We start from the raw sequence: 26,670 nt of genomic DNA on the forward strand, positions 1-26,670 counted from the left end.
CATCTTCTACCTGAAATTTCGTGAAAATTTTCGTGAAGAGGAAGCACGGCTGCTTCGAAATATGTGCATCTTGTAAGAAAACTGGTTGTGACAGTTCTTACCACCGAGATAAAATGATCTTCAAGATCTTGTGCATCTTGCTTAAGAAGATCGAGGAAAAAGCCACCTTGTGAAGGAAGCGGTCTCCAACTATTTAGCACAGCAGAACTAACAAATAATCATACTTAAAAAAAAGAATAATTACGATATCTGTGTGGTGATTAGTGACCGTTAATCGATAATTATTCAGTAATAGTGAGATGCGGTCTGGTGTGATGTAGGTTTCAGAAAAACATTTTCTTTATCTTGCCAACGTTTCGATCTTTATTGAGATCATCTTCAGGGCCTGGGATTTACCAACATTGTTTACATTTAACAAATACATTTAGGATGTGGAAAAGTGAATTTATACAATGCAAAATATATTTTTTATATTCATTCAAAGTATTTCTACTAACTCAAAGTGTTTGTCTTCTGTGTAATTGTGCCATTCTTGCGTGTCGTGTTGAGAGTGCCACGATTTCTGAATAATTACGATATCTATTAGCTTCCAAGGACTGACTGTGTTCATTCTGCTTTCCCCCCTCAATCGACGCGCTCGAGGATTTACTGCCAGTTGGTTTTCAGACTTTTCAGATCTACCTTTCACAGACAAGACACGATGTGAGTCCCTCTTAAGTTCTAATATTTTTTTAAAGTCTCTCAGGCTGTATTTTTTCATTTTTGTCTGAATCAGCCGCTTTTATTTTAGCGCTTTTTTTTACTTCTACGTACGAACATACGAAGCTCAAGATGTGTACGCTCAAACATAGGTAGAAACATAGGTGAATAATCGCGAAACGCGTCAACGAGATTTTAATTTAGTAGAAAATGATTATTTGGAGATCGTGAGATGCGGTCTGGTGTGACGTAGGTTTTAGAAAAACGTTTTCTTTATCACGCGACGTTTCGATCTTTATTGAAATCATCTTCAGGGCTCAAAGTGTTTGTTTTCCGTGACTCTCAACACGAAACATAAGAATGACACATTTTCAAGAAAACAAACACTTTGAGCCCTGAAGATGATCTCAATAAAGATCGAAACGTTGGCACGATAAAGAAAATGTTTTTCTAAAACCTACGCCACACCAGACCGCATCTCACGATTTCCGAATAATTGTAAATTTTGTACAAAATATTTTCGGTAAAAAATAACATAATTTTTTTAAATAATCAATAAATCTCACGTTAAAGTGTTCGAGGTTTATTTAAAACTAAATTCAATTTTGGAAAAAACCAAAGAAAATACGGTGGATTTTCTAATTTTTATCATGCCGTCTAAAGCACTGACGGCTCAAAACCGGGTAGAGGCAGGCTGGCTGGAGTCACCGAGATGACTGGGAAGACCGAACTGACTTTTGGTAAATACGCCACAATTTTCCAGACTGAAATCATCGTAATTAAACCCTGCGACAGAGAAATGAAAACGCTAGAAACAGATTCCAGAAAATAGACCTGATCCTAGCAATGTGAATGAGAACATGTTGACCCAAAGAGGAGCCAATATGGATTTTTTGGGCCGTGAACCCTATTGTCGACTCCAAGCATCATGCCACAGAAAAAGGACACATCTAAAAATGGCTCCTTAACGAGTCTAAAACTGCGCCAGAGCAATAAAAAGCATTAAAAAACGCCCAAAAAGATTGTGGGTTCGACAAATATTTCACGGCAGGAATCAGAACGGGAAAAATCTTTTGGACACGTTGAGATTAAATGATGGCGCAGGGTACAGACATTTTTTGAGGATGTCGCCGACCGATTTCGAAACCATTTGAGTAAAGTTGGCGGTCATATTTCCAAGAAAGATACCAACTTTCGGGAATCTATCTCTCCTGCCAACAGATTAGCTGCCACATGCTGTGAATGATACATCCCACAAACACCTTTGGGAATGCATGTCTTCAGTAAACTGTAAAGTCAACTCGGTAATCCACAACATGCCTTTATATCAAAATCTTCGAGAAAACACTCACTAGAACGTCTTCTAAACAAATGAAGCAAGAGCGCTTGTTCCGATTCACGTTGCGCAACATTGAGACAAAGAATCCCACATCAGATGGGATTCAAAAGAGTCCGAAAATGCTAGCCCGCAACAATGTGTCGGGGCAGCCCGGACTCAGGCTAGACGCAGCCAAGACTCTCCGGAGATTCAAAGAGTCGATTCAAAGTATCCCAGTGCGTACTTACCTTTAGCCTCTTCGTAAGGCCAAAAGCGAAATTGTAAGGAAGTCCGGGTGGAAGTCAGTGACACCAATGACCTGATCCTGGCAATAAGAAAGAGGATATGACCCAAAGAGGAGTCAATATGAATGCTCTAGGCCGTGAACCTTAGTGTGGCCTCCTAGCATCAAACCACAAAAAAAGGACACATCTAAAAATGGATCCTTAACCAGTCCAAAACCTGGTAGCTGGAGACAGCGGGATGAATGCGAAAACCGAACTGATTTTAGGTAAATATTCTACAGTTTTCCAGCCTGAAATCATCGCAATTGAACTCTGCGCCAGAGAAATAAAAACGCTATAAACAGATTCCAGGAAAATAGTCAGCTTTTTCTATGACATCAGGCGGCACTTAAGGCCTTAGCCTCTACGCAAGTCCAAAAGCGAAATTGTATGGAAGTCCGGGCGGAAGTCAGTGACACTGATCCTGGCAATGAGAAAGAGCACAATTATATATTGACCCAAAGAGGAGCCAATATGAATTCTCTAGGTTCACAAACCCTATTATGGCCTAGCACCATGCCACAAAAACGACACATCTAAAAATGGATCCTTAATGAGTTCAAAACCTGATAGCTGGAGTCATCGTGATGACTGGGAAGACCGAACTGACTTTGGGTTAATACGCTACAGCTTTCCAGTCTGAAATCATCCCAATTGAACCATACGCCAGAGATATAAAACTAGGAACACACTCCAGGAAAATAGACATTTTCTCTGAAATCAGGCGGCACTTAAGGCCTTAGCCTCTTTTCTCAAAGCGAAATTGTATGGAATTCCGGGCGTAGTCAGTGACACCTGATCCTGGCAGTGAGAACATTTTGGCCAAAAGAAGAGCCTATATGAATTCTCTGGGCCCTGAACCCTATTGTGGCCATCTTGCCACAAAAAAAGGACACATCTAAAATTGGCTCCTTACCGAGTCCAAAACCTGGTGGAACCTTATCGCAGCCATGAGGCACACGTTTCCTAGAAGGGCCATTCCCAAGACTTACAAAGGACTTAATAAATTACTGGAGGGTAACCGCAACAGAACCAGGTTCTGGTTGGGCTCCTGACCGTGCACTGCGCCTAAGAAGGCACATCCACTGGATTGGAGTACAGATAGAAGAAACACTGTGAAGATATTGCCAGGAAGAAGAGAAGATCGCGGAACACATTTTATGTTTTTTTTAAGGGTCAATGCAGGTGCAGATTCTTCCAAATAGGAAAAATTGCACCTACACTAAGGAGCCGCTGGCAAGAAGGCTATGGAAGTTAAAAGGCTCTATTAATAAAGAATTTGTGTATATAAAATGGCTTGATCAAAATTCTCTGCTTTTAAATTTAGAAAAACTAGATTTAAACAAACCTCGAATAATTTGGCTTAGTACAGAAACATTTCAAATTGTTCCTGCAAACGTTTACCTTTTTCAAGGTAAAAATACGTAGGTGTATTACTGGACCAATATATAAACTTTAATTTTCAGATTGAAACATTGATAAAGGGAATCAGAAAACCGTTTTACAAATTTCGAAAAGTTAGAAGCGTTTTACCTTTATCTACTCTAAAATCCGTATATTTCGCTTTAGCTCAATCCGCTTTTTTATCTCGATCAATATCTTACTTAAAGATTAATTAATTGAAAAAAATTTAATTGGTCAATCGGACCACGAAACTTAATCGGTTTACTTTAACGAAGAAGCAAATTATTGGAATTAGCGAACGAACGAAATGCGATTTTTCACACTTTTTGCCATAACTATCCTTTTTTGATTCAAGAGCAATTCAGTCGACCCGGCTAAAAAGGACACCCTGTATTAACCGACTCCGAATCCGAAAAATAATTGTATTATATTTGTATTTTTATCATGGCGAAATAAAGATTTACTATTATTATTACTTTATATTTTATGTGAATCTCGTTTTCAGGGCGGAGCAGTTTGAACTGACCATCAACGGCAGGAAGTACAGAGGTAAATTCTAACCGAGAGTAATTTTGTAATTTGAACAACACAAAAAAACCATTTGAAGTTATTTAGCGTGACCAAAGGGATGGGGCAAATTGAACCAATCAAGGTTATGTGAACAAATGCACAACGTTAATTCATGGAACAAATTGAGATAATTGAGACGGAAGTTGCTGAGATTTTGTAACGATGTATTCTATGTGCTAAAAATCATGAAACCATTGTTTTCATAATAACCGCCCGTTAGAGTCTACACGAAGACGACAATGAATAAGACGGTCAAATGTCCCAAACGGTCAATCGAAAGAAGTTGAAGGGATGAGTAGACTTGATTATTGGTGAACAAGGGATTTTAATCATTGGTTTAACATTTGTAAGGATTACTACAATAAAAAAAAAATTAAGGAAAAGAATTTTTCAGATTATATTTCATTCGGTGTTGAAAATATACTAAGGGCCTGTTGCACCAGCTTGGTTTAAACTCAATTCAGTACTGAACCGAGTTCGACTCAAAATTTGCCGTTTTCAATTTGTCTTGAACCGTGTACAAACGATGATCTTGGTTCGAATCTGAACGGCCGCCGAGCGTGAGTTAAGCGGGGAACACACTTACCCGATGCAACGCTTTGCGACGCTACACTACCCGACGCCTTGTCACGTTTTGGTGTGCGCATCTATGCGACGTCAAGCGCACGCCACGTACAGTCACGGTGTGTATCACAAATCAGTATCACAATCGCAACCTCTTTTGTTCTTAATTCACTATTTGGAGTGAAACCATTTAATAAATTGTTACCTAAATTTTATGAGCACAACCATGTAATAAATTGTTGGTTAAATTTAATTGTTTTAAATAAAGTTATTCCGGTGTTTCGATAAATTTTCTGCCTAACCATCATAATTAAATAATTTTTATAAAAACTTACAAGTTTTTGGTCTCATTTAATTTGGTTTACACTGAAATAGAAATGTTGTAGTTAATATAACAACAAAATTACATATACAATATCAATACCTCAAATATGTCTGAGAAGGTTTTTCTTGACCTTCTGAATCTATTCTATCTGACTCGTTCAAGAAAATGGTCTTGCTGGTTCTCAAAACCCTTTCTTTGTACACATGCCAATTATGTACCTACCAATTCTTCGTCGTATGCTTTTCATCTACATTTATTTTTAAAAATTCATCCATTAGATTACCCTTGTATCCATTATCCCAATTTTGGCTCAAAATTTATGATTTTATAAAACACTCGGCCTAATGATGACACGACGTGATGAGTATAAATAGATATGCAAGATAAAATGCGTTGAGTTCAAGCGCAAAAGAAATACCAATTGGCGGACTGACTATTCCTGATGAGAACAACAAAATTAAGCCAATTGTCTAAGAACATTGTCTAAAAATGATCAGTGGTTTTCAAATCAAAAGTTAATACATTTTTATCGAAATTTGTAAACAAAAACAACTAAAGGTGAATCTTGAGAACGTGCCTTTAACAACATAGAGGTTATATTATTATGAAATGTACGTTGTTTAGCGTTTAAATCTCCGTTTAAAGCGGGGAACACACTTACCCGATGGAAAAACGCCGTGCGACGCCTTGTCACGTTTTGGTGTGCACATCTACGCGACGTCAAGCGCATGCCATGTACAGTCACAGCTGTATCACAAAACAGTATCACAATCGCAACCTTTTGTTCTTAATGCATTATTTTGAGCTAAACCTTGTAATAAATTGTTAATTAAATTTTATGAGCACAACCATGTAATAAGTTGTTTGTTAAACTTAATTGTTTTAAATAAAGTTATTCCGGTGTTTGGATAAATTTTCTTACTAACCATCATAATCAAATATTTTTTATAAAAAGTAATGAATTTTTGATCTCGTTTAATTTGATTTAGATTAAAAAGCATGTTGTAATTAATATAACGACAAAATTACATATACATAGTTTGAAATAAACTACAAAAAATATGAGTGCCCTGTCCTGACACTACTCGACGAAAATGGTGTGATTTTATGAGCAAAACAATGAAATTGTTAGTTAAATTCATTCTATCAATAAATGGTATTCTAGTGTTTTGATCAGTTTTCTGCCAAATCATTCAAATTATTTTTTTAAAATAAAAGCTAATGAATTTTTGATCTCGCTTAATTTGGTTTATATTAAAATAAATATGTTGTAATTAATATAACGCCAGATATAGTTTGAAATAAAAATATGAGTGTCCAATTCTTTTGTCTTCGGCTGTACTCGATGCTACTCGACGAAAATCTGGACATGGATGGTTTTGCTCATAAAATTTAATTAAGTTTTATTTCTCAGTTTTGCCCATAAAATTTAACTAATAATTTATTTCATGATGTTGCTCATAAAATTTAACTAACAATTTATTATATGGTTTTGGGCATAAAGTTTAACTAACAATTTATTACATTGTTTTGCTCATACAATTACACCATTTTCATGGAGTAGCGTCAGAATCGGACACTCATATTTTTTGTAGTTTATTTCAAACTATGTATATGTAATTTTATTTTTATATTGACTACAACATTTCTATTTCAATGTAAACCAAATTAAATGAGACCAAAACTTGTAAGTTTTTATAAAATTATTTAATTATGATGGTTAGGCAGAAAATTTATCAAAACACCGGAATAACTTTATTTAAAACAATTAAATTTAACCAACAATTTATTACATGGTTTTGCTCAAAATAGTGCATTAAGAACAAAAAAGGTGTTGCGATTGTGATACTGATTTGTGATACAGCTGTGACTGTACGTGGCATGCGCTTGACGTCGCGTAGATGTGCACACCAAAACGTGACAAGGCGTCGCATGGCGTTTTTCCATCGGGTGTGTTCCCCGCTTTAAACGGAGATTTAAACGCTAAACGACGTACATTTCATAATAATATAACCACTATGTTGTTAAAGGCACGTTCTCAAGATTCAACTTTTGATGTTTTTGTTTACAAATTTCGATAAAAATGTATTAACTTTTGATTTGAAAACCATTGATCTATTTTAGACAATGTTCTTAGACAATTGGCTTAATTTTGTTGTTCTCGTCAGGAATAGTCAGTCCGGCAATTTGTATTTCTTTTGCGCTTGAACTCAACGCATTTTATCTTGCATATCTATTTATACTCATCGTATACACATCGTCGTGTCATCATTAGGCCGAGTGTTTTATAAAATCATAAATTTTTTGCCAAAATTGGGATAATGGATGCAAGGGTAATCTAATGGATGAATTTTTAAAAATAAATGTAGATGGACAACATACGACGAAGAATTGGTAGGTACATAATTGGCATGTGTACAAAGAAAAGGTTTTGAGAACCAACAAGCCCATTTTCACGAATGAGTCAGATAGAATAGATTCAGAAGGTCAAGAAAAATCTTCTCAGACATATTTGAGGGGAAAAAATTAAGGAAAAAGTAAAAATACTAAATGCACGGAAAGTGGTACAACAACCAATGTAACAATTAATGAACACTTTCACTAGCTATAACCTACAGAGACTACAATCACTACCAACACTGCGAGTTTTCTAGCAACTGAGTACTACCATAGAAGGCCCGGTTCTGGACGCCCTAGGGTTACAACAGATCCAAAGGATGACCGTTTTTCGACTTTCAGAATTTTGCGAATCCGACACCTTTCATTCAAGCGAAGTCGGGGTGTCCAAATTCCTGAACGCACTACTCGAAGAAGGTTAAGTCAGTATAGACTGATGGTTTTTCGCCCAGTCAGAGGACCAGAATTGATCAGAACACTGAGTTGCACGGTTCGCATCTGCTCGAGAACTCAGTCATTGGTTTTTGGACGATTGGTTTTTTACGTTTTACAGATGAGTGTAGATTTTCTCTACGATCTCCAGATGGGAGTGAAAGAGTGTGGAGCAGGCAAAATGAAAGGTACGAAGCCTGTAATTTTTCTCAGAGCCAACAATTTCAACGTAGCTCAGTGATGACGTGGACAGGAATTTCAATGGGAGTCGGACAGAGTCGGTTGTTATTCTTAGAGAGTCTTTGACGGCCTCTATGGGGATGAAATTTTGGAACATGCTGCGTTGCCTACCCACGATGAAATCAGCGACAAGCATAGTACAAACGTACTTTCAACAGCCAGAGTCTTAGCCTGGCCAGCCCGTTCTCCAGACTTGAACCCCCTCAAACATTTATGGGATAACCTCAAAAGACGAATAAGAGCGCGTCCATCACTTCCTGATACCCTCTACGATCTCGAAAGGACTCTTCGTGAAGATTGGTCTAACCTCCAGCAAAGAGATATTTCCAGACTGGTAGAAAGTATGCCGAGGAGTCTTCGAGATGTAATTAAGGCAACAAAAGGAAATACGCGATATTGAAATGTTAATTAATAATTATCTCTCCGTCTTTTTTCTTAATTTTTTAAAAATTTCCTTAGTAATTTACTTTTTTTTACTTTTGTAGACAAAGTCTCAATCATTAAACGTTAAAAACGTGAAACTTTGATTAATATATAAAAATATATACAAAACAAGTTACATTACAAGTGGGAGGGGCGTCGGTGGCCGGAACCGTTTAGGCGTTGACACGGCGCTCGTCAGTGTAAGGTAAAGGTCCCGGGTTCGAATCCAGCGGCCCTGCATTCGAACCCGGCATACTTACAAATGGGCTTTTTTTTCAAAAACACAGGCACCCCGACGGTTGATATAACCTCTGCTGTTGCGAACCAAAAAAAGAAAAAAAAGAAGAAGTCAGGTCAACCTCCGGCTGACGGAATGAAAAAATTCCAAGCTGAAAATACTTTTTTTTTTAATTGTACCTATATTTAGGAAATAAAGTATTATTATTACTATTGAATTCCTGAATCTGTATTATAATATTATGCTATCTGTCCACTACGAAGCGATCTTGAGAAGGAATTCAAGCCGAACAAAGGATTTTACACATTGAAAAATAATAATGAGTAACATAACTGGTGAACAAGTTAAGAGATAAACTTAGCATCATGATAGCATTTTAAAACCATTGATCGAGATGAAGAAAGAAAACAATGCTCTAATACTGCGACTGATAGATAAGCCGATCCGCCGAGGGTCGAGTCTGTATCGTCCTAAATTAAAACAAGATTTGCTTACGGGAGTAGGATATTCTCTTGAAATTGACGTTTTTATTTAATATATCTGTGCATGAGGTGTTGTGAACGGAGACATTGTGAGAGTGACGTACTAGGTGAGTGTCGCAGCTTGTCACTCGTTGATGGTGTCGCCGCAGCTGCGAACCCAGGCCCGGCACCTGCTCATTCTGTTTCTCATGTCCTCCAACTTGTTAGTCTTTGCGAGGAGCCGCTTCTGCTTGCTCTCCTGCGCGCTGCGGATGCCGTACGGCGACTCGAAGATGTGTCTGAACCTGTAGCGGCCGTTGCTGCAGCTGCGCTGGTTCCTTTTGGGCCCGGCAACCGGCCCGTTCGCCAACGTCTTCCTCTCTAAGGAGCGACGGGTCGTCGATGGATGGCATCCGTAGTCGCCGGTGCACTGCGAACTGCACGACGATGAATCGAATTGAGAACTGGCCATAGTTTCACACTTGTCCTGGAGATCTGTCATCTTCTAGTGTCCTACCCTTCGAAAAGTCCGCCCCCTTTAAAATAGCATTGTTGTTATAGCCGAATTTGTAAATTTGTAATCTTGTCCAAACAAATATTATTGTGTATTATGATTTTTATACAGATTTTTTAAGTTAACATGTGTTCAGGTAATTTTGCATGTGTCACATTCGAATTTCTTATCAATTTAGGAACTATACCAAAAATATCCTGGAACCTTTGTCTATGTAACAGGGTGAACTTATATATTGACAACAAATGCACCACTCAATTTATTTAATCTAAAATTAAATCCATTAAAGTAGTCATATATAGCCAGGGGAATTTTAAGTTTGTAAGCTGATTATTTTAAAAATTTAGGGAGCAAATAACGCAAGATATGACGATTAAAGGAGACTACGAAGTGGGTGTTTATAAAATAACACAGAATGTGATTTAACAAAGGAACAGTAAAGAATTTTGAGAGTTTTAGGGTCATTGAATTCCCTGGCTATGTTCCCGACAGCTCGATAGGATGGTTATACTCACAAATTTCTACGCTCATCATCAGTTTGAAGAAGTTACCAGCACATGAATTTTAATAGTGAATACTAATGAGTACTTTTACAATTAATGTCGAGTGTTTGTAACTCATTCAAACTCATATAATGCTTGAAATTCGGATAGTTGTAAACAACCTGTGCGTAAGAACTATCTTTCACAAAAAGCAAGGATTAAAATGTTTGATATGAACATATATTGTAAAACGTATATAAATTGTTTTCTTCGATGTTTCAAATGGTGATAAAAGCATTCAGTCAACATGTTCACTGGTTTGTTAAGTTCGGCCCGACCTGCCGGCGGAGACTTCGTTGAACACATTTCTGAGAGAGGAAGCCCATCTCACAGGCACGAAGTTCATGTGCAGGGAAGGCGGCTGTGGTGCTTGCATCGTCGCCGTCAAGTCAGTGGACCCGGTCACCAAGCAGGAAAAGAACTATGCAGTCAATTCGGTAATTAATTTTATACATTTCTTATTGATTAGTTTATCTATACAAGCATAAAATATGATGATAGTGCTTGCTCCCCGTGCGATCCTGCCATGGGCTAACTGTTACAACGGTAGAAGACATTGGAAATAAACAAAAAGGGTATCACCCGGTTCAGCTCTACCTTGCCAAATTCAACGGGACCCAATGCGGCTTCTGCAGCCCAGGGATGGTCATGAACATGTACAGGTAAAGCAATTACAAACTGAACTGCAATTTATGAATTGGGGCGATTACGAAACGATTGGGTTCAAATCTAGACTTCGAAGCGCATTCAAGTTCCAAAATATGTGCTCCATGGAGCATGTAGGGGACAAATGGCACTAGATGTTTTTTGATTATGTCATACTCATCGCTTAAGTTGGTCTCAAATGTGTTCGATTGGGTTCAACTCTGGAGTTCGAACTGACTAAACCAAGCGCTCAATTCAAACCTCATTCAGGTAAGCATCCAAAATATGTGCTCTATGGGGCATGTAGGGGACAAATGGTACTAGATGTTTTTCGATTATGTCATACCCGTCGCTTAATTTGGTCCCAAATGTGTTCGATTGGACTTCGAACTGGCCACACTAACCACTCAATTCCAACCTCATTAAGGTAGTCATCCACAACACCGTGCGCTACGAGGCCTCTTCCTCGCACAACAACCAATTCAGTGCGGGCATCCAAGGAATCGCCACCCCAGAACATCAATGATCCACCGTGGAATGCCACCTGAGGAACCAAACAGCACGCGGCGTGCTTTTCTCCTAAGGGTGTTCGTATGAAATTAAGCCAGGTGAGGCCAACTCTCACGTCATTTGTAAAAAGTACTCGTCCCCATCTTGCAATGTCCAATTCACATATTCACGTGAGAATTGAAGCCTGGCAATTTTCTAAGAAGAGGTCCGTGAGCCAGGTGCCCTGCTGTAAAGTTATTTTCATTGAGCTTTCTTCTTACAGTCCTGGAGGAAATCGAAACATTTCGGACTTGTTTTATCAGATTTCCTATATCATTTCCCGTAATGCTGCGGTTTCGATGAGCCTGATGCAGATCAATCTATGGACTCTCCCGTCCATAGACCTAGGTCAACCATGTCCCTTCCAGTGTGAAGCCCTGTTTCTCTGAAGCGCCGAAGAACCCTTCCTATTTGAGATTTACACTCAGTTCCCTGGCGACCTCGCGCAGGATGTATCCTTCCTCTAATAACGTTATGACCCTGACACTGTCACTCAAATGGAACCATCGAAAAACGGTTTAAAAATAAGAATAATACCCAATGAAATCAACGTAGGAAGAAGATTAACTGAAAGCGATCTTTAGGCGAAGCAGAAAGGAAAGGCATAATGCTCTGTTTTGTGCAATTATCCATCAGTGTAGTTATAATTTGTATGTTCCTATTTTATTACTTTGCTTGTACTGTGCTGCTGCACTGCATTTCTGAACACTGATTTTCTAAATTCATTGGGTCTGTTGGTGCTACGTTAAAGAATGAAAATATGTATAGTGTACTTTTTAGCTAATCAGCGTAGATGATAAAAATCACATTTTTCAAGCCCACGTTTTAACTTTGGCTATGGATTACATGTTCCGGTATGCTGGCATACTGACGAGGACACCAAATGGAAAACGTAATCCAATTAATAACAGATGAAATATTTCACAGCCTATTGATAGACAACCCTGGCGTAAAGATGAAGGAGGTGGAAAATTCGTTTGGGGGCAACTTGTGCAGGTGCACTGGATACAGGCCGATCATGGACGCTTTCAAAGCGCTCGCTTCGGACGCTACGGTCGAGCTAAAACGGGCCGTTGGCGATATCGAGGTTTCACAAAATCTCCAAACGAATCGGGGTGGTCGATTTTACCTGTAATTGTATCCTTTCTTCCAGGATCTGTTGCCATGCAACGGCGTCTGTAAGAAAAACTGCAATGGTCACTGCACGGACGAGGCTCGACGGCCCCACAGAAGCACTTTGCCGTTCCGAGCGACGCTTAAGAATGGCGAGTTGTGGTACAGACCTTACAGCCTTATGGACGTTTGGGAGATTTTCAAAATTATAGAAAATCGACCGTACATTCTTCTTGGAGGAAACACCGCACAAGGTACACCACTAAATAGTAAAAAAAATAAAATATATATATACATATATATTGAAATCTCCTACCGATTAATAATAATTTCTCTAGTGTATTTTAATAGTTTTCTCATAATTTCTAAAGGTGTGTATACCCTAAGGGCCGCTGCCCACTGGGGCGATGCAATACGCGATACGACAAGTGTTGCGCTACGCAACGCCGATAATTATCGGCAGCATATCGGTTGGGTACGATACTGCTTGTCAATCGCGCCAGGTGATAGATCGTCGCGACTCGTCAGTTAATCATATCAGCTCAACAGTTGGACCTCTCCGCTGCTATTTCTTTTTCCATCATAGTCGAACAGAACCCATATTTATGTAATTATTCTTTGAAAAGTTATTCAAGAACTAATTTAACAAGCATAGCATGGAAGAAAATAGCAAAAAGCTGAAGTTGAAAATTTTGGGCAGCGTACAAACCTATGTATAACAGGGGCCATGAGAACAACCCCTAAAAGTGTACTAGAAACTCTTCTAAACCTACTCCACTGGCAATATTCGCAGCGAATGTTGAAATTTTTCTAAATCTATATATTCTTTATACCCAAAAATTTGCGCTGCGTAACAAGCCAAGCTCTATTAAAGCCTAATTTGGCTAATTTTATTTTTTTCCATGGAAGACAAGACTGAACAAAGAAAAATGCACTCGGTGTACTTTTACGCTGAAAAAGCAGTTTTGCCTTCCATTGTACGTCAACAACAAAGAGATACCAGTTTCCTCTCAAGTCAAATACCTGGGACTATATCGTGACAGAAGATTGACGTGGAATCAACACAAGACTTAACAAACAACAACTTAATACAAGACTTGGACTACTACTAAGGCTTCTAAGACCGAAATCGACTTTGTCAACAACAACAAGAGAAAGCTAACATTGTACAAGACTTTACTAAGACCAATATGGACATACAGAGTGGAACTGTGGGGTACTTCCAAGCCTTCCAATATCCAGCGCATCCAGTCCTTCCAATCGAAAGTCCTCAGACAAATTGTCAAAGCACCTTATTCTGTCACTAACTTCTCTATCCACAAAGACCTCAACATTCCTTTTGTCAACGAACTAATCCAATCTAGATTCCAAACCTTCCACAACAACCTTTCGAACCATCCTAAATCTACTGCTCGAGCCCTCTCCACTCATACCCATCCTGACAACCCACTGTGGCCTCGAGACCTCCTTGGCTGGCTCCTCAAACATGTGTTCTAACGGTGCAGCATTAGTGCTAGTGTTGTTCTGTGTGATACATTAATCATGAATACATTTGTCTAGTATACTATCATGTATAGGTAACAAATAAATTTTAAAAAATTCCATCAAACGTATCGTGAAATTTAACTGTGATATCATTGAGACCCCCAAATATTTATGTTTCACTATTTTTCAAATTTAATTTTTAAATTTCCATCTTTCATTTGGTCGTAAATGACATTTACTGTTTTTAAATATTCTAATTTTTGATTTAGTGGTATTAATTTTAAGTTACCAGTGGTCACAGTACAGCTTCTATCAATTTTTGTAACAGCGTACATAACAGTTCATTGTGATCCAGTGGGCACGAGAGTGTTATGCCGATAAAAGTCGTATCGCGCGATTAAATATCGTTTTATATCTCATCGCTATCGCATCGCTCCAGTGGGCACCGCTAATACGTTGATGTTTCATTTACGATACTGGCTATTTTTTCAGGTGTTGAAAAACCTGAAGTGTCACCCATCGTGTACATCGATTTGGGGCGAATCGTCGAATTGAGAGATTATAAAATCAGCGATTCCCATCTGGACATCGGGGCAAATATGACTCTGACGGATGCCATGGCCCTTTTCTCAAAAGAGTCAGCGAAGCCCGGCTTTGCTTATCTTAAAGTGCTCAGCGACCACATCGATCTCGTGGCAAACGTTCCAGTCCGAAACGTAAGAAACCTACGTTGAACGTTTGTAATATTTTTAAAACATAATTTTCTGCTCTAGATTGGCACTTTGGCCGGCAACTTGGCGATAAAACACAAAAATAACAAGTTCCCGTCTGATATATTTCTTATTCTAGAAACGGTCGGGGCTCAAGTGGTCGTCGGTGAATTAAACAATAAAAGATAAATTTTAAAATATTTGTTTAACTCCAACTTTTTTCTAGCTCGTGCAGATCGGAGCCAACCGCCGATTCCTTTGCAGGATCTGCTGGCGAAAAATTTATACAAAGCATTGATAAAAAGGATAATTTTACCTCGCTTGCCAAATGATATTTATAAAGTTAGGACTTTCAAGGTAGAACAATGCATTTCTAAAAAAAAAAAAGAAAAAAAAAAGGAATTCTCACTAAATTTACGTTGCATTTTAGATAATGCCAAGATCCCAAAACGTGCACGCTTTAATAAACGCAGGATTCCGTTTTAAACTCGACAATAGTGGCACCATTTTAGAAAAGCCGAGCATAGTTTTTGGAGGGGTGAACCATCGATTTGTAAGTAGTTTTAAGACGGTTTTCATATAGTCGTCCCATTGACTTATTGCTACGTACAGATGCTTTGTCTAGGCTATTAAAATTGAGTTTATTATTTTTTTTATATGAGCTTTTGGCTCAAATGAAAAAGTTAGTGTCACGAGCGGGATTCGAACCCACGACCGCTAGCCGTAGATCGCCCGCTCGTGTCACTGACTTTTTCATCTCAACCAAGACCTTTCAAAAAAAGAATAATTAATTGAAATATATTAAAATATTGGGTTGTCCGGAAAATAATGAAGGTTTTTGGTTATAGAATAAAAACCATTAAATAAACGATTTTAAACTTCTTTTTTTAATTAATGTGTGCTTCGTAGTGACCTATTTTTCAGAATTTGTTGAAGTCGTAAGGAGCGGTTAAGAATGAGGTAGTTTAGAAAAACATCTTTTTCATTTTTTTGCGACGTTTCGACCTTTATTCCGGTCATCTTCAGGCCGTGGGTAAATTACAAAACACGTTGGTTGGAAAAAATAAACAGCTGAATTTAAACTCGTAAAATGCTAAAATTACATGTTGATTTAGTAAATACTGAATTATTCCCAATGAAATGAACAAACATTTTTGTTTGAAAGAATTGTTAACATTCTTAAAAAAAAATTCCATAAAATATAAACAGTTTATTACATAGAGGATTAATTGAAACAAAACATGAAAACCTGTATTATTTTCTGGACAACCAATACAGTACAAAATAATTATAAACTATGTGTAAATAGAAAATTAATTTTTAAAAAAATACTTAAAAGGACATGGGTTGAAATGAATGAGTGGCAAGGGATTTTTCAGAATATGAATTTCAAATTGACGGTTTAATTCTCAAAACCTGACCCTCCCAACTAATGGAATAATTCAGCACAAATAATTTATTAAATTTTTTTTAAATAATAGTCATTGTTAATTTTAAATCTATTTTTAAATAAAAGATACACGCTGTAAAGACTGAAGAGTACTTCAAAGGGAAAAAACTGTTAAACGATAAGGTGCTGTCGAAGGGTCTAGAAATCCTCTCCGACGAACTCGAGCCTGACAACGATCCTCTGAAACCGAGCCAAGCCTACAGGAGAAAAGCTGCCCTGTTGCTGCTTTACAAGGTGACAAAGACCCGAAGCGCGTATCGATTCACAATGACATTTTGGAAAATAGTTTGTGCTAGGGATCGACCCAAAGTCGATCAGCACCAAGAACGCGAGCGGAGGCATGAATCTGGAACGTCGGCTAGGGACCGGACGACAAGATCGTGGCACCAAGCCCGCAGACTGGCCGGAAAATAAAAACTTTCCCAAACTCGAAGGGGTCATCCAAGCATCTGGTAAAGCAAATCCTAAAATTTTTGAAAAGTAGAATTAATTTGCCTTTTTCAGGAGAGGCCGAATATGTCAATGATCTTCCTCCTTTTCCCGGCCAACTACACGGGGCTTTGGTACTGGCGAGAGAAGCCATCGGTGACATCCAATCCATCGACCCATCAGAAGCTCTTGTGAGTCGCTTTTCGTACAAATTGTCTAAGTGGAAAAAAAAAAGAAAATTTCTTTTTTATAATATTGACAAATAATTAAGGTTTTTAGTTGAGATAAAAAAATCAATGGCACGAGCGGGATTCGAACCCACGATAATCGGCTAGATACGCCGCTGCTCTACCTCTTGAGCTATCGTGACCTCGATCCACTCGGACACTAACTTCCCATCTCAACCACACCTTTTGAATCTTCCCTCCTTTTTGCCATTTTTCAAATGTCGTGTAATCGGATTGGATTCTCGACGACAAATGAAATGGCCATGGAGAGCTTTAGTGAAACATACTTCATTTTAAATCATTAAATTCACTAATTTCGTGGTCCGCTTGACCAATATTACAATTAATTAAGGTTTTTAGATGAAATAAAAAAGTCAATGCCACGAGCGGGATTCGAACCCACGATCTGTCGTCGAGAATCCAATCCGATTACAAGACATTTGAAAAATGGCAAAAAGGAGGGAAAATTCAAAAGGTGGGGTTGAGATGGGAAGTTAGTGTCCAAGTGGTTCGAGGTCACGATAGTTCAAGTGGTAGAGCAGCGGCGTATCTAGCCGAAGATCGTGGGTTCGAATCCCGCTCGTGTCATTGACTTTTTTATCTCAACTAAAAACCTTAATTAATTGTAATATATTAATTGGTCAAGCGGACCACGAAATCAGTGAATTTAATATTGACAAATTTTACCACTATGCATTATATCAGCCTCAGGTACAAACAAGTAGAAATTTACTTTCAGCATATATATAATTATAAAGGAAGATATTTAAATATGTAAGCCCGAAAAATAGAGTATCTAGCTGATAAATATAGAGCATAATGTAAGAGAAATAATTACATTTTATAGATATTTAAAAAAAAATTAAGTGTTCATCATTCACATTATCCAAAATTTTGTGCTGAGAAGTTGCATAAGTTAGAGAAAAACCAATTTAATCGAATAATACTGTTTTTGCTAATATTTTCATGATAATTAAATTTAAGTTCATATCGGCAGGCAATGGAAGGAGTTGTGGCTTTTTATTCAGCTACTGATATACCAGGGACTAACAATTTTATGATTTCAAACGCGTATACTTATGAGACAGAAGAGGTATTTTCAAAATACAAATGTTATTTTTGGCGAGTTTGTATTTTTTATCTTTTGCAGATATTTTCAAGTGGGAAGATTTTATACGCAGGCCAGCCTGTCGGCGTGGTTGTAGCTGAAAATTACGAGCTCGTGCTCTCTGCTGCTAGAAAGGTTAAAATCACCTACAAAAACAAGGCTAAACCTATTCTTTCGGTGAAAGATGTTTTGCAAAGAAACGCAAATTCAAGAATAAAGCCTTTTAAAGTTTCATCGGAAGAAAAACAGCGCAAGCGTAGGTGGCGTTTTTGTTCGGATCATTCCAAAATGTTTTACTATTGTTAATAAATCGACAGATAAGTCAGCAAATAAAATTAGTGGAGAATTGGAATTGGGCCAGCAGTACCATTTCACCATGGAACCTCAAAGCTGCGTTTGCGTGCCTGTTGAAGATGGCCTGGATGTGTTTTCGGCAACTCAATGGATGCAAAATGTACAAGGCCCGATTTCAAAATGTTTAAACCTGCCTGAAAACAGGTTTGTGCACTTGCATAGTTGCTGGTAGTGAAATAAGGCATTTTATTTAAAAAAAATAATAATCTAGTGCATATTCGTTTCAGCATAAATATACAAGTGAGGAGAATCGGCGGTGGTTTTGGCTGTAAAATTACAAGATCGGCTCTGATAGCCACTGCATGCGCCTTGGCAGCGTACAAGTTAAACAGGCCTGTCCGGATGGTTTTGGACATTCAAACAAACATGGAAGCAATCGGGAAGCGTGCTGCGGCTTACAGCCAGTATGAGGTTAGCATTGAAAGGTTCTATCTTTAAAACGGCATTATAACATTGTCAACGTCAGATTGGTTTTGATGATGATGGGAAAATAGAAGAAGCAAAGATCAAAGTTTACAGCGACAACGGATGCGCTCTCAATGATCCTTATGACGTCCTTATCCTCAGCGGAATCCAAAACTGTTATCGTTCATCAGACTGGAACATTGATATTTATGATGTAAAGACAGATAACCCTAGCAGTGCATGGATGAGAGCACCAGGTACGTTTCGCATTTAACTTTACTCATTTTTAACTTATAAGCGTTTGGTTTTCAGGCACCCTCGAGGGCATGTTAACTACAGAACAGATAATGGAGCACATTGCAACTACCATCGGAAAGGATCCGTTATCAGTGAGGTTGAACAATTTTGGCGAATTCCCCCAGCTTGCCTCTATGGTAGATACAATAAAGAAAAGTTCTGAATATGATCTTAGATCTAAAGAAATCCTCAAATTCAATAAGGTAATTGGCCATGTGAATTTCATTTGATTTCTAGTATTGTAATATGTTCATATAAAAAATGACATAAAACCAAGCAATTATTAGGATAACAGATGGAGAAAACGAGGCATCTCTTTAATTCCAATGGTTTTTCACTTGGACTATTTTGTAAGTTATCACGCCATGATGTCCATTTATGCCGATGATGGGACCGTATCGCTGACAACCGGTGGAATCGAAATGGGCCAGGGCTTGAACACAAAGGTAAAGTTAAATCCAATTTTAAGCGAATAAATAAAACTACATTTGTATTTTTAGGTGGCTCAGGTGTGCGCGTATGCATTGGGCATTCCTTTGGATATGGTTAAGGTGAAACCCACCAATTGCTTGACAGCTCCAAATGATGGAATGTCTGGAGCGAGTATAACAAGTGATACATGTTGTCATGTAAGTTTAAAACACAAATTTATAATGCATTTATCGTCATGTTACTCAGAGAAGCATAATGCATTTATCAAATTGTGGCTCTTTTATTTTATATATTTTAGTTTAGTGGCCATATTGACCATATTAATTATTTAAATTAATTATTCTTTTTATCTAAGGTCTTGGTTGAAATTGAAAAGTTAGTGTCCCGCTCGTGACACTAACTTTTTCATCTCAACCAAGTCCTTAGATAAAAAATAATAATTTTAAATAGACTTGATTGTACAAATTTATTGCAGATTTTTTGTAAAATAATAAAGAGACCACATATTTTGAATTTTTTACTAGTTATTAAGTACAATTTTTATAATGTATTAAAATTATATAATATGTGTGGTGATTAGTGACCGTTAATCGATATTTATTTAGAAATCGTGAGATGCGGTCTGGTGTGATGTAGGTTTCAGAAAAACTTTTTTTGTATCGTGCCAACGTTTCGATCTTTATTGAGATCATCTTCAGGGCCTGGGATTTAGAAACATTAATCACATGTTATATATTTTTTTTTGGAGATCGTGAGGTGCGGTCTGGTGCGACGTAGGTTTCAGAAAAACTTTTTTTTTATCGTGCCAACGTTTCGATCTTTATTGAGATCATCTTCAGGGCCTGGGATTTATAAACATTAATCACATGTTATATTTTTTTTTTGGAGATCGTGAGGTGCGGTCTGGTGCGACGTAGGTTTCAGAAAAACTTTTTTTTTATCGTGCCAACGTTTCGATCTTTTTGTGTAGAGATTAGTGACCGTTAATCGATAGTTATTCAGATATCGTGAGATGCGGTCGGGAGTGATGTAGGTTTCAGAAAAACATTTTCTTTATCGTGCCAACGTTTCGATCTTTTATTGAGATCATCTTCAGGGCTCAAAGTGTTTGTCTTCTGTGTAATTGTGCCATCCTTGCGTGTCGTGTTGAGAGTGCCAGTGAGATTTTGCTGTTTCATGTTTATATATGTTTGGTTTTGAGGGGGTTGGGAAGGAAGTCGGTATATAAAAGACAATTTTGTGCAAGGCATACATCACTCCCGACCGCATCTCACGATATCTGAATAACTATAGATTAACGGTCACTAATCTCTACATATAAAATATATTTTGCATTAAATTCACGTTTCCACATCCAAAATGTAATTGTTATATGTAAACAATGTTTGTAAATCCCAGGCTCTGAAGATGATCTCAATAAAGATCGAAACGTTGGCACGATAAAGAAAATGTTTTTTTTTTTTTGAAACCTACATTACACCAGACCGCATCTCACGATTTCTAAATAAATATTAAATAATATATTAGGTTGAATGTTTGACTTCAGTAGATTTTTTCCATTTTTGTTTGTGGAATATTCCGCACACTAAACACATTAATTAAATGTATACATATTGACTTTATTAATTATTTAAATTAATTATACTTTTTAGGTCTTGGTTAAGATGTATTGAGTCGGGGGTTCAAATCCCGCTCTTATCGCTAGATATAAATTTAAAAAAATAAAATTAAATTTTTTAAATTTTAAATAAACCCAGATGGACATAGATTTTTTTCCTAAAAATTTGAACAGAGGATCCAAAATCATGCTGTCGTGTTCAATCATAATTCTTATGTAGCCTATTCCCTTCTAAATGAAGCCAAGGAATGACGCCCTTCAAATCTACTAGTCGTGGGTTCGAATCCCGCTCGTGACAGTAACTTTTTCATCTCAACCAAATCCTTAGATAAAAAGAATAATTTTAAATAGACTTGATTATACAAATTTATTGCAGATTTTTGTAAAATAATAAAGAGACCACATATTTTGAATTTATTTACTAGTTATTAAGTACAATTTTTATAATCTATTAAAATTAAATAATATATTAGGTTGAATGTTTGACTTCAGTAGATTTTTTCCACTTTTGTTTGTGCAATATTCCGCATGAACACTAAACACATTAATTAAATTCACTAGTTTCTTGACCTAGTGGTCCTCTTGACCAATTAACATCATACAATTAATTAAGGTTTTTAGTCGAGGTAAAAAAGTCAATGGCACGAGCGGGATTCGAACCCACGATCTTCGGCTAAATACACCGCTGCTACTCCCGGGCAAGAGGTTAAACTGCGTCCATGTACTCCTCCCGTACCTGGTGGCCATCCTTAACTCTCTATCCCCTACTTAAACCCATACCCTACCTTTCACTCCATAACCACCCTTCCCCCACACTAACCTTTTCCCTCTCCTATCCCAGGCGTCCCAGGGTTTTAGGGAGGAGGAGGTGTGCCGGTTCACCTTTAGTGGCAGCCCCACTAATCGGCTAGGGTCGGAAGGGTAGCTGCCTTCCGACCTGAATTACGTAGCTCCGAAAACCCTAAAATCAAACGCCGTAGATCCGGAAGGCGAAATGCCGGTGACGTCGGGGGCACAGGCCACCCCCGGCGTTATTCCCTCGGGCCCCGTTGGTGTTGGTGGAGAGAGCAGCGCCACCCAACGTAAGGATACTGCTGGGTACGGAAAAGGAAAAACAGAAATAGTGAGGACACTGCAGCCATTTGAGCCGGAGTCCAAAAAAAGAAAAAGAATAAGAAAAGGAAAGAGCGAAAGCGACAGCGAATGCAAATTCACAAAGAACAGCATTTTCACGAGATACTGGATTATGGAAAAGAAGGAAGGGGATTTCAAAGAAGATTCCCCAATCCAGATCTGCCGTGTTTTAAACAAACAAATGGGAAATGTAAAGAATCTAAAGAAATTATCATCGGGAATATTGAGTATAGAGGTTACTGACTCTCTGCAGGCCAAAATGGTCATGGAAACAAAACACCTCGGCACAATAGCCGTTAAAACGTCTCCCCACAGAAAACTGAANAGCAGCGGCGTATCAAGCCAAAGATCGTGGGTTCGAATCCCGCTCGTGCCATTGACTTTTTTATCTTGACTAAAAACCTTAATTAGTTGTATGACATTAATTAAATATATGCATAATTGACTTTATTAATTATTTAAATTAATTATACTTTTTAGGTCTTGGTTAAGATGAAAAAGCTGGTGTCACAAGCGGGATTCGAACCCATGACCTCGTATTCGGTTTATTGAGTCGGGAGTTCGAATCCCGCTCTTAATGCTAGATTTAAATTAAAAAAAAATTAAATTAAAATTTTTAAATTTTAAATAAACCCAGATGGACATCGATTTTTTCCTAAACATTTGAACAGAGGACCCAAAATCATGCTGTTGTGTTCAATCATAATTCTTATATAGCCTATTCCCTTCTAAATAAAGCCAAGAAATGACGCCCTTCAAATCTACTAGTTGTGGGTTCGAATCCCGTTCGTGACAGTAACTTTTTCATCTTAACCAAATCCTTAGATAAAAAGAATAATTTTAAATAGACTTGACTGTACAGATTTATTGTTGTTGAATTTTTGTAAAATAATAAGTGAGGCCACACATTTTGAATGATTAATTTTTGAATTTATTTATTTGTTATTAATTACAATTTTTTTATAACTATTAAAATTAAATAGTATATTAGGTTGAGTGTTTGATTTCAGTAGATTTTTTTCCACTTTTGTTTGTAGAATATTCCCCACGAAGACTAAACACGCTAATTAATTCTATATTAATCCATATTTAGTAGTCATAATTGATTTTATTAATTATTTAAATTAATTATACTTTTTTGGTCTTGGTTGAGATGAAATGGCCTTCATATTTGGCCTATTGAGTTGTGGGTTCGAATCCCGCTCATAATGCTAGCTTTAAATTTGAAAAAAATTAAATTTTAAATAAACCCAGATGAGTACTAAGGATCAAAAATCGTGCTGTCTTGTTCAATCGTAATTCTTATATAGCGTATTTCTTCTTTCAAATCTCCTTGTCATGGGTTCAAATCCTGCTTGTGACTTTTTCATCTCAACCAAATCCTTAGATAAAAAGAATAATTAGCTGATACTATTGTAGACCATTTGTTAAAACATCAATGCCTTTTGCCAATTAATAACATTTTTTCTAGTCTGTTTTGAAATGTTGTGAAATCATGGCACAGAGGCTGGCCCCAATTAAGAAAAAACTTAAAAATCCAACCTGGGAAGAGCTGATATATAAAGCTTTTGAAGAAAGTGTGGATTTGAATGTATCTTATATGTAAGAAGAAATACTGAACTAATTTTTTTGTTTTTGTGTTTATTTGCGATTTTATTTTAGGAATGCTGCTACCGAACTGCAAGGAAATGATGTGTTCGGTGTTGGTGTATCAGAGGTCGAAGTTGATCTTTTAACCGGCAAACATGTTGTAAGTACATGATAAAAATTATAATATTTGAAAACAAGTTAATTTATTTTTAAATAGATTTTAAGGACGGATATATTAGAGGATGCTGGAGAGAGTTTAAGCCCTTATATCGATTTGGGGCAAATTGAGGGTGCTTTTGTAATGGGACTCGGCTACATGCTTACCGAGCGGATTGTCACCGATGCCACAACGGGGATGAACCTCACAAACAGGACTTGGGTAAGTCTCGATTAAATAAATTAAACTGTCCTTTTTATTAATTCTTTTTTTATTAGCATTACTGGCCTCCTGGTGCAAAAGACATTCCGGCTGACTTCAGAGTCAACATAGCGAGAGATATGCCAAATGCTAGCGGAGTGTTGCGATCAAAATGTGAGTGAGTTTTTTATTTTTTATGTTGTTGATGTTTTTGACTGCTGGTTTTATTCAGCAACCGGAGAGCCACCTATTTGCCTGGCGTACAGCGTCGTTTGCGCAATTCGGCAAGCTTTGAAAGCAGCGAGGGAAGAAGTAGGTCTTGACAAAGAATGGTTCAATTTAGGTAAGTTTATTGTTCCATATAGGTTATTTTTAAAGTTTGACTTTTTTTTTTAATTTTTATGTTTTGTTTTAGATCAACCTTGCACTGTTGAAAAAATACTGATGTCAGCTAAGACACCGTTCAACCATCTTGTTTTATAAGGAATTCATAAATCGAGATGTAAATTTTATATCATTACTTAAGCACCAGCCTTTCAAACACTAAATAGAATGTTTAGAATTTATTACAAAAACAAGTCAGTTTTGATGCTTTGATTTTATGAGATCAGTATATGCAAGTTCTTACATTGTGTTTTTTAATGACACTAATCATTAACATAATAATGTATTAATCTGTAAATTAAGATTATAGAGATACTTGTTCACCTACAGCATAAAGGTTAAGTGAAAGAGGCGGCAGTGATTAGTTATTGGCTAGCGGTGGGACTACCTTCGTGAAATTGCAATATGTGGACCACAAATTATTAAACAAACTGAAATGTATCCTATTTTTGCATTCACCAATGGGATAAAAAGCTTTAGACATTTTTTCAATGAGAGGTTCAAGAAAAAATCTCGAATTCGAAATTTTGTATTGCAAATAAGAATATGGTGGCAGTATACAATCACATTCCTTCTTCTTTTAATATATAAGATTAAGCTGCCTTTTGGTATAGATTATCTGCTTCAATTACGTTACGAATAATCTGGAACTTACTACAGTCTGGATAAAGTAACAATTTCATTTGATATCTGCCAAGCTTTCAACCTATTTTAAGGCCATCGTCATGGCAAAACAATCTTAAACATGTCTATAATTTGTCATAATTAAGTTTTTAATAGAAGGTTTGAAATTTTCAAGTTCAGTCCCAACATTGTCAATGACCAGTAATGATTTTTCAATAGAGTTACAGTCATTGGCAATGTTCAGACTTATTCAGTCTTTAAAAAAATTTCAAACCATCTATTATGATGAAGAGCTTGATGATGATGGATTCTAGGAAGAGGGAGGGGCATTGCAGCCTGCTATCTAATTATAACCTAGTTCAGTGCAATTGACTGTCGAGTTCCTCAGCGTTCTCACTTAGGGCCTCTATTGTTTCCTGTTTTCATAAATTATATTTACTAGGTTGATTCAATTCGTGCAGATTTTGCAATCGTGACACTGTCAATCGTGATATTTGGATGGGAAATATTTTCCAAATAATCAAAGTTAATTTTTCTCATTTTTTTAAATTTACAGTTATTTTAGGAGTTCCTCATGGTTCTCACTTATGTCCTCGATTGTTTTCTGTTTTGATTATTTACATTTACTATGTCGATTCAATTCATACAGATTTTGCAATCGTTACACTTTCAATTGTGATATTTGGATGGGAAAATATTTTCCAAATAGTCAAAGTTAATTTTTCTCAATCCTTTGAATTTACAGTTATTTTAGGAGTTCCTCAGGGTTCTCACTTAGGTCCTCGATTGTTTTCTGTTTTGATTAATTACATTTACTCTGTCGATTCAATTTATACAGATTTTACAATCGTGACACTGTCAATCGTGATATTTGGATGGGAAAATATTTTTCAAATAGTCAAAATTAATTTTTCTCTATCTTTTAAATTTACAGTAATTTTAGGAGTTCCGCAGGGTTCTCACTTAGGTCCTCAAATGTTTTCTGTTTTCATAAATTACATTTACTATGTCGATTCAATTTATACAGATTTTACAATCGTGACACTGTCAATCGTGATATTTGGATGGGAAAATATTTTTCAAATAGTCAAAATTAATTTTTCTCTATCTTTTGAATTTACAGTAATTTTAGGAGTTCCGCAGGGTTCTCACTTAGGTCCTCGATTGTTTTCTGTTTTCATAAATTACATTTACTATGTCGATTCAATTCATACAGATTTTGCATTCATGACACTGTCAATCGTAATATTAAATATTTTACAAATAGTCAAAGTTAATTTTTCTCTATCTTTTAAGTTTACCGTTTTTTCAGGAGTTCCTCAGGGTTCTCACTTAGGGCCTCTATTG

At 36.9% G+C, this 26,670-nt stretch overlaps 1 protein-coding gene across 1 annotated transcript; it reads left to right on the forward strand.

Annotated features, from left to right (window-relative positions):
- The first annotated feature begins 628 nt into the window (after window positions 1-628).
- Window positions 629-24,942, forward strand: LOC106667598 (indole-3-acetaldehyde oxidase-like). The gene is made up of 27 exons (XM_014395644.1): window positions 629-702; window positions 4,211-4,254; window positions 10,679-10,848; window positions 10,913-11,073; window positions 12,533-12,692; window positions 12,759-12,972; window positions 14,696-14,919; window positions 14,977-15,079; window positions 15,140-15,270; window positions 15,344-15,466; window positions 16,430-16,597; window positions 16,650-16,815; window positions 16,868-16,983; window positions 18,017-18,112; window positions 18,170-18,383; window positions 18,445-18,625; window positions 18,709-18,892; window positions 18,948-19,143; window positions 19,199-19,386; window positions 19,471-19,629; window positions 19,684-19,812; window positions 23,839-23,969; window positions 24,030-24,117; window positions 24,175-24,336; window positions 24,393-24,489; window positions 24,548-24,658; window positions 24,731-24,942. Coding segments are annotated over exons 1-27 (3,786 nt in total). The 5' UTR covers window positions 629-700; the 3' UTR covers window positions 24,799-24,942.
- Window positions 24,943-26,670: the final 1,728 nt, after the last annotated feature.

Source organism: Cimex lectularius, unplaced genomic scaffold (genome assembly GCF_000648675.2).
Source record: "Cimex lectularius strain Harlan isolate CLEC.00 unplaced genomic scaffold, Clec_2.1 scaffold202, whole genome shotgun sequence".
Taxonomy (NCBI): domain Eukaryota; kingdom Metazoa; phylum Arthropoda; class Insecta; order Hemiptera; family Cimicidae; genus Cimex; species Cimex lectularius.

What these genes read in the sequence shown, in the direction of transcription:
- LOC106667598 (XM_014395644.1), top strand. An exon ending in TTAAACCTGCCTGAAAACAG is followed by an intron (nt 18,626 to 18,708) that starts GTTTGTGCACTT and finishes TATTCGTTTCAG; the next exon opens with CATAAATATACAAGTGAGGA. An exon ending in ACCTCACAAACAGGACTTGG is followed by an intron (nt 24,337 to 24,392) that starts GTAAGTCTCGAT and finishes TTTTTTTATTAG; the next exon opens with CATTACTGGCCTCCTGGTGC.